At 60.9% G+C, this 8,712-nt stretch overlaps 1 protein-coding gene across 3 annotated transcripts in view; it reads right to left on the bottom strand.

The window, feature by feature from the left end:
* mea1 (male-enhanced antigen 1) overlaps positions 1-436 on the bottom strand; it is a 42,977-nt gene extending 42,541 nt beyond the window's left edge. For all 3 annotated transcript variants that reach the window (XM_043687405.1, XM_043687402.1, XM_043687404.1), the window contains exon 1: positions 105-436. In XM_043687405.1, coding sequence (XP_043543340.1) covers positions 105-389 — 285 coding nt within the window. In that variant the 5' untranslated portion in view covers positions 390-436. The remainder of the gene's footprint in view (positions 1-104) is intronic.
* Between the last annotated feature and the right edge of the window lie 8,276 nt (positions 437-8,712).

Genomic DNA, 8,712 nt, shown 5'->3' with positions numbered 1-8,712 from the left:
GGGACTATGAGACGGCGCCTGTTTCCTTCAGGTGTCTCCAGCGGCGGTCACTACATTTTGGGAAATGGCTGCAGTGATTCCCCCGACCCCCGGCCTCCAGGTACCTGCAGCCGCTCCCCGATATCGGGCTCGGCAGCTCCCCCAGGCCCAGGCTCCTGACTCAGGGGCAGATACTGATACCCGCCGCCGGGAGCCGGGGCCTCGGGGTCTCCGCCAGACTCCTCCCCCTCCCCCTCCTCCTCCTCCTCCTCCTCGCTGCTCCAATGGCCGGGACCCGTCCCCGGGCCCGGGCCCATCTCCTGCGGTGGCGGAGGCGGCGGCTGCTGTTGGTCATCCTCGGGCTCGGGTAACACTCGCTCCGGACTCATCCTCCAAACCTCAACTTCCATCCACAGGCCACAGGCCGGAAGCTCACCCTCAACAAACAACTTCCGCTTCGCCTCACATAAACATCCGGTCAAAGAGAGCCCGGAGGAACAAGAGTGTCCCGAGAGCTGCCTGCGCCCCCTGGCGGAGACGGAGAGTCACTACACCCTGCAGCCCCCTGGCGGAGACGGAGAGTCACTACACCCTGCACTCCACCTGTTGGAGGAGGAGTGTCACAACAAGCTGCAGCCTCCTGTTGGAGGAGGAGAGTCACTAGACACTGTAGCCACCTGTCGGAGGAGGAGAGTCACTGCACCCTGCAGCCCCCTGGCGAAGGAAGAGTGTCACTATATCCTGCACACCCCCTGGCGGAGGAGGAGAGTTACAACACCCTGCAGGCCCCTGTTGGAGGAGGAGTGTCACTACACCCAGCAGCCCTCTCGCGGAGAAGGAGAGTTACTACACCCTGCAGCCCCCTGTCGGAAGAGGAGAGTCACTACACCCAACAGCCCTCTCGCGGAAGAGGAGAGTTACTACACCCTGCAGCCCCCTGGCGGAGGAGGAGAGTCACTACACCCAACAGCCCTCTCGCGGAAGAGGAGAGTTACTACACCCTGCAGCCCCCTGGCGGAGGAGGAGAGTCACTACACCCTGCAGCCCCCTTGTCGGAGGAGGAGAGTACTACACCCTGCAGCCCCCTGTCGGAGGAGGTGACCCACTACATCCTGCAGCCCCCTGTCGGAGGAGGAGTCTCTAAACGTGCACCCCCCTTCTGTCGGAGGAGGAGTCACTACATCCAGCACCTCCCTGTTGGAGGAGGAGAGTCACTACATCCAGCAGCTCCCTGTTGGAGGAGGAGAGTCACAATACCCAGCAGCCCCCTGGCGGAGGAGGACAGTCACTACACTCTGCACTCCCCCTGTTGGAGGAGGAGAGACACTACATGCTGCACACCCGTGTTGGAGGAGAGTCACTACACCCAGCAGCCCCCCTGTTGGAGGAGGAGTGTCACTACACCTGCACACCCCTCCTGTCGGAGGAGGAGGAGAGACACTACATGCTGCACTCCCGTGTTGGAGGAGGAGAGTCACTAAATCCAGCAGCTCCCTGTTGGAGGAGGAGAGTCACTACACCTGCACCTCCACTGTCAGAGGAGGAGAGTCACTACTCCCAGCAGCCCCCTGGCGGAGGAGAAGAGTCACTACACCTGCAACCCCACTGTCGGAGGAGGAGAGTCACTACACCTGCAGCCCCCTGGCGGAGGAGGAGAGTCACTACAACCAGCAGCCCCCTGGTGGAGGAGGAGTGTCACTACACCTGCACCCCTCTCCTGTCGGAGGATGAGTATCACTACATGCTGCACACCCCTGTTGGAGGAGGAGAGTCACTACATCCAGCAGCTCCCCATTGGAGGAGGAGACTCACTACACCTGCACCTCCACTGTCAGAGGAGGAGAGTCACTACACCCAGCAGCCCCCCTGTTGGAGGAGGAATGTCACTACAACCTGTAGCCCCCTCGCGGAGGAGGAGAGTCACTATACCCTGCAGCCCCCGACAGAGGAGGAGAGTCACTACACCCAGCAGCTCCCTGTCAGAGGAGGAGAGTCACTACACCTGCAGCACCCTGGTGGAGGAGGAGAGTCACTACACCTGCAGCACCCTGGTGGAGGAGGTGAGTCACTACACCCAGCAGCCCCCTGGCGGAGGAGTAGAGTCACTACACCTTCAGCCCCCTGGTGGAGGAGGAGAGTCATTGCACATGTCTCCCCCTGTCGGGGAAGGAGAGTCACAACATCTGCAGCCCCCTGTCGGAGGAGGAGAGTTACAACACCGAGAAGTGTCACTACACCCAGCAGCCACCCTGTTGGAGGAGGGGTGTCAATACAACCTGCAGCCTCCTCACGACGGAAGAGAGTCACTACACACTGCAGCCCCCTGTCGGAGGAGGTGAGTCACTGCACCCTGCAGCCACCTGGCGGAGGAAGAGTGTCACTATATCCTGCACTTCCCCTGTCCGAGGAGGAGAGTTACAACACCCTGCAGCCCCCCCTGATGGAGGAGGAGTGTCACTACACCCAGCAGCCCCCTCGCGGAGGAGGAGCATCACTACACCCTGCACTCCCACTGTCGGAGGAGGAGAGTCACTATAACCTGCAGCCCCCGTCAAAGGAGGAGAGTCACTGCACCTGTCTCCCCCTGTCGGGGAAGGAGAGTCACAACACCCTGCAGCCCCCCCCCTGTTGGAGGAGGAGAGTCACTACACACTGCAGCCCCCTCGCAGAGGAGAGTCACTATACCCAGCAACCCCCACTATTGGAGGAGGTGTCACTACACCCAGCAGCCCACCTGTTGGAGGAGGAGTGTCACTACACCCTGCAGCCCCATGGCGGAGGAGGAGAGTTACGACACCCTGAAGCCCCCTGGCGGAGGAGTGTCACTATATCCTGCACTTCCATGTTGGAGGAGAAGTGTCACTACACCCAGCAGCCACCCTGTTGGAGGAGGAGTGTCAATACAACCTGCAGCCTCCTCACGGCGGAGGAGAGTCACTACACACTGCGGCCCCCTCGCGGAGGAGGAGAGTCAGTACACCCTGCAGCCCCCTTGCGGAGGAGGAGAGTCAGTACACCCTGCAGCCCCCTTGCAGAGGAAGAGTGTCACTATATCCTGCACATCCATGTTGGAGGAGAAGTGTCACTATACCCAGCAGCCCCCTCTCAGAGGAGGAGAGTCACGACATCCTGCAGCCCCCTGTCGGAGGAGGAGAGTCACGACAACCTGCAGCCCCCTGTCGGAGGAGGAGAGTCACTACAACCTGCAGCCCCCTGTCGGAGGAGGAGAGACACTACACCTGCACCCCCATGTCGGAGGAGGAAGGTCATTACATCCAGCAGTTCCCTGTTAGAGGAGAGTCACTACACCCAGCAGCCCCCTGGCAGAGGAGGAGAGTCACTACACCCTGCAGCCCCTGGCGGAGGAGGAGAGTCACTTAATGCTGCAGCCCCCTGGCGGAGGAGCAGAGTCTCCACACCCTGCACTCCCCCTGTTGGAGGAGGAGTGACACTACACCCTGCAGCCCTATGGTGGAGGAGGAGAGTTACAACACCATACAACCCCCCCTGTTGGAGGAGAGTGTCACTACAACCTGCAGCCTCCTCGCGGAGGAGGAGCGTCACTACACACTGCAGCCCCCTGTCAGAGAAGGAGAGTCACTGCACCCTGCAGCCCCCTGTCGGAGGAGGAGAGTCAGTACACCCTGCAGCACCCTGGCGAAGGAAGAGTGTCACTATATCCTGCACTCCCCCTGGCGGAGGAGGAGAGTTATAAACCCCTGCAGCCCCCCTGTTGGAGGAGGAGTGTCACTACATCAGCAGCCCCCTCGCGCAGGAGGAGAGTTACTACACCCTGCAGCCCCCTGTTGGAAGAGAAGAGTCACTGCATCCTGCAGCCCCCTTGCGGATGAAAAGTGTCACTATATCCTGCACTTCCCCTGGCGGAGCAGGAGATTTACAACACCCTGCAGCCCCCCTTTTGGAGGAGGAGTGTCACTACAACCAGCAGCCCCCTGTCGGAGGAGGAGAGTCACTACACCCTGCACCTCCACTGTCGGAAGAGGAGAGTCACTACACCCTGCACTCCCCCTGGCGGAGAAGGAGAGTCACTTAATGCTGCAGCCCCCTGGCGGAGGAGGAGAGTCATACACTCTGCAATCCCCCTGTTGGAGGAAGAGTGTCACTACACCCTGCAGCCCCATGGCGGAGGAGGAGAGTTACGACACCATGCAACCCCATCTGTTGGAGGAGGAGTGTCACTACACCCAGCAGCCCCCCTATTGGAGGAGGAGTGTCACTACAACAAGCAGCCTCCTCGCAGGGGAGGAGAATCACTACACACTGCAGCCCCCTGTCAGAGAAAGAGAGTCACTGCACCCTTTAGGACCCTGTCAGAGGAGGAGAGTCAGTACACCCTGCAGCCCCCGGCGAAGGAAGAGTGTCACTACATCCTGCAGCCCCCGTCAGAGGAGGAGAGTCACGACAACCTGCAGCCCCCTGTCAGAGGAGGAGTGTCACTACACCCTGCAGCCCCCTGGTGGAGGAGGAGAGTCACTACACCCTGCACCCCTACTGTCGGAGGAGGAGAGTCAATCACCCTGCAGCCCCCTGGCCGAGGAGGAGAGTCACTTAATGCTGCAGCCTCCTCGTGGAGAAGGAGAGTCACTACCCGCTGCACTCCCCCTGTTGGAGGAGGAGTGTCACTACACCCTGCAGCCCCATGGCGGAGGACGAGAGTTACAACACCATGCAGCCCCCCCCCCGTTGGAGGAGGAATGTCATTACACCCAGCAGCCGCACCCCCGCAGCCCCCTGTCGGAGGAGGAGAGTCAGTACACCCTGCAGCCCCCTGGCAGAGGAGGAGAGTCACTACACCCTGCAGCCCCCTTGCGGAGGAAGAGTGTCACTACATCCTGCACTCCCCCTGTTGGAGGAGGAGTGTCACTATAACCTGCAGCCCCCGTCAAAGGAGGAGAGTCACTACACCCAGCAGTTCTCGGTGGAGGAAGAGTGTCACTACAACCTGCATCCCCCTCGCGAAGGAGGAGAGTCACTACACCCAGCAGCCCCCCTTTTGGAGGAGGAGTGTCACTGCACCTGCACATCCCTCCTGTCGGAGGAGGAGAGACACTACATGCTGCACACCCGTGTTAGAGGAGGAGAGTCACTACACCCAGCAGCCCCCTGGCGGAGGAGGAGAGTCACAATACCAGCAGCCCCCTGGCAGAGGAGGAGAGTCACTACACCTGCAGCCCCCTGGTGGAGGAGGAGAGTCAGTACACCTGCACCCCCACTGTCGGAGAAGGAGAGTCACTACACCTGCAGCCCCCTGTCGGAGGAGGAGAGTCACTTAATGCTGCAGCCCCCTGGCAGCCCCCTGTTGGAGGAGGAGATTCACTACATCCAGCAGCTCCCTGTTAGAGGAGGAGAGTCACTACTCCTGCAACTCCACTGTCAGAGGAAGAGAGTCACGACATCCAGCAGCCCCCTGGCGGAGGAGAAGAGTCAGTACACCCTGCAGCCCCACTGTCAGACGAGGAGAGTCACTACATCCTGCACTCCCCCTGTTGGAGGAGGAGTGTTACTACACCCTGCACTCCCCCTGGTGGAGGAGGAGTGTCACTACACCCTGCAGCCCCATGGCGGAGGAGGAGAGTCACGCACCCTGCAGCCCCCTGGCAGAGGAAGAGTGTCACTACATCCTGCATCCCCCTGCGGAGGAGGAGAGTCACTACACCCAGCAGCCCCCATGTTGGAGGAGGAATGTCACTACAACCTGTAGCCCCCTCGCGGAGGAGAAGAGTCACTATACCCTGCAGCTCCCTGTCAGAGGAGGAGAGTCACTACACCTGCAGCCCCCTGGTGGAGGAGGAGAGTCACTACACCTGCACTCCCCCCAGCGGAGGAGGAGAGTCACTACACCCTGCACTCCCCCTGGTGGAGGAGGAGAGTCACTACACCCTGCAGCCCCCTGGCGGAGAAGGAGAGTCACTTAATGCTGCAGCCCCCTGTCAGAGGAGGAGAGTCACTACACCCTGCACCCCCACTGTCGGAGGAGGAGAGTCACGACACCCTGCAGGCCCCATGGCGGAGGAGGAGAGTCACTACACCCTGCAGCCCCCTGGCGGAGAAGGAGAGTCACTTAATGCTGCAGCCCCCTAGCGGAGGAGGAGAGTCATACACCCTGCAATATCCCAGTTGGAGGAGGAGTGTCACTACATCCTGCAGCCCCATGGCGGAGGAGGAGAGTTACGACACCATGCAGCCCCATCTGTTGGAGGAGGAGTGTCACTACACCCAGCAGCCCCCCTGTTGGAGGAGGAGTGTCACTACAACCAGAAGCCTCCTCGCAGAGGAGGAGAGTCACTACACACTGCAGCCCCCTGTCAGAGAAGGAGAATCACTGCACCCTTTAGGCCCCTGTCAGAGGAGGAGAGTCAGTACACCCTGCAGCCCCCAGCGAAGGAAGAGTGTCACTACATCCTGCAGCCCTCGTCAGAGGAGGCGAGTCACTACACCCAGCAGCCCCCATATTGGAGGAGGAGTGTCACTACAACCTGTAGCCTCCTCGCTGAGGAGGAGTGTCACTACAACCAGAAGCCTCCTCGCAGAGGAGGAGAGTCACTACACACTGCAGCCCCCTGTCAGAGAAGGAGAATCACTGCACCCTTTAGGCCCCTGTCAGAGGAGGAGAGTCACTACACACTGCAGCCCCCTCGAGGAGGAGTAGAGTCACTACACCCAGCAGCCCCCTCGCAGAGGAGGAGAGTTACTACACCCTCCAGCCCCCTGTCGGAGGAGGAGAGTCACTACACCCAGCAGCCCCCTCGCGGAAGAGGAGAGTCACTGACCCCGCACCCTACCTGTCGGAGGAGGAGACCCACTACATCCTGCAGCCCCCTGTCGGAGGAGGAGAGACACTACATGCTGCACTCCTGTGTCGGAGGAGGAGAGTCACCTCATCCAGCTGCTCCCTGTTGGAGGAGGAGAGTCACGACACCCTGCACTCCCCCTGGCGGAGGAGGAGAGTCACTCCACCCTGCAGCCCCCTGGTGGAGAAGGAGAGTCACTTAATGCTGCAGCCCCCTGGCGGAGGAGGAGAGTCACTACACCCTCCTCTCCCCCTGTTGGAGGAGGAGTGTCACTACAAGCTGCAGCCCCCTATCAGAGAAGGAGAGTCACTGCACCCTGCAGCCCCCGGCGAAGGAAGAGTGTCACTATATCCAGCACTCCCCCTGTTGGAGGAGGAGTGTCACTACACCCAGCAGCCCCCTCGCGGAGGATGAGAGTTACTATACCCTGCAGCCCCCGTCAGAGGAGGCATGTCACTACATCCAGCAGCCCCCCTGTTGGAGGAGGAGTGTCACTACAACCTGCAGCCCCTCGCGGGGAGGAGAGTCACTATCCCCTGCAGCCCCCAACAGAGGAGGAGAGCCACTACACCCAGCAGCCCCCTGGCGGAGGAGGAGAGTAACTACATCCTGCAGCTCCCTGTCGGAGGAGGAGAGTCACACTATCCCCTGCAGCCCCCAACAGAGGAGGAGAGCCACTACACCCAGCAGCCCCCTGGCGGAGGAGGAGAGTAACTACACCTGCAGCTCCCTGTCGGCGGAGGAGAGTCACTACACCTGCAGCCCTCTCATGGAGGAGGAGAGTCACTACTCCTACAGCCCCCTGGCAGAGGAGGAGAGTTCTACCCACTGCAACCCCCGGCGGCGGTGGAGAGTCAGTACACCCAGCAGCCCCCTCGAGGAGGAAGAGAGTCACTACACCCTACAGCGCCCTGGTGGAGGAGGAGAATCACTACACCCTGCAGCCCCCTGTCAGAGGAGGAGAGTCACTACACCCTGCAGTCCCCTGGCGGAGGAAGAGAGTCACTACACCCTGCAGCCCCCTGTCAGAAGAGGAGAGTCACTACACCCTTCACTCCCCTGTCGGAGGAGGAGAGTCACGACATCCTGCAACACCCAGTTGGAGGAGGAGAGTCACGACACCCTACACCCCCCTGTTGGAGGAGGAGAGTAACTACACCCTACAACCCCCTGTTGGAGGAGAGTCACTACACCCTTCACTCCCCTGTCGGAGGAGGAGAGTCACGACATCCTGCAGCCCCCTGTCAGAAGAAGAGAGTCACTACACCCTTCACTCCCCTGTCGGAGGAGGAGAGTCACGACATCCTGCAGCCCCCAGGTGGAGGAGGAGAGTCACTACACCTGCAACACGCAGTTGGAGGAGGAGAGTCACGACACCCTACACCCCCCTGTTGGAGGAGGAGAGTAACTACATCCTGCAGCCCCCTGGTGACGGAGGAGAGTCACTTCATCTGCACTCCCCCTAATAGAGGAGTAAAGTTACTACACCCTGCACTCCACCTGGCGGAGGAGGTGAGTCACTACATCCTGCACCCCCCCTGTCGGAAGAGGGAGTCACTACACCTGCAACCCCCTGGCAGAAGTGGAGAGTCACTGCATCCTGCAGCCCCTTGGCGGAGGAGGAGAGTCACTACACCTGCACTCCCCCTGGTGGAGGAGGAGAGTCACTACATCCTGCACGCCCCCCCGTCGGAAGAGGAGAGTCACTACACCCTGCACTGCCCTGTCGGAGGAGGAGAGTCACTACACCCTGCACTCCCCCTGGCAGAAGTGGAGAGTCACTGCATCCTGCAGCCCCCTGGCGGAGGTCGAGAGTCACTACACCTGACTCCCCCCTGTCGGAGGCGGAGAGTAACAACACCTGCACTCCCACTGTCGGAGGAGGAGAGTCACTACACCCTGCACGCCCCTGTTGGAGGAG

Source organism: Chiloscyllium plagiosum, chromosome 3, assembly GCF_004010195.1.
Source record: "Chiloscyllium plagiosum isolate BGI_BamShark_2017 chromosome 3, ASM401019v2, whole genome shotgun sequence".
Lineage (NCBI taxonomy): Eukaryota > Metazoa > Chordata > Chondrichthyes > Orectolobiformes > Hemiscylliidae > Chiloscyllium > Chiloscyllium plagiosum.
The sequence above is the reverse complement of the archived record's forward strand: the minus strand, read 5'-3'. Positions and strand labels throughout refer to the sequence as shown.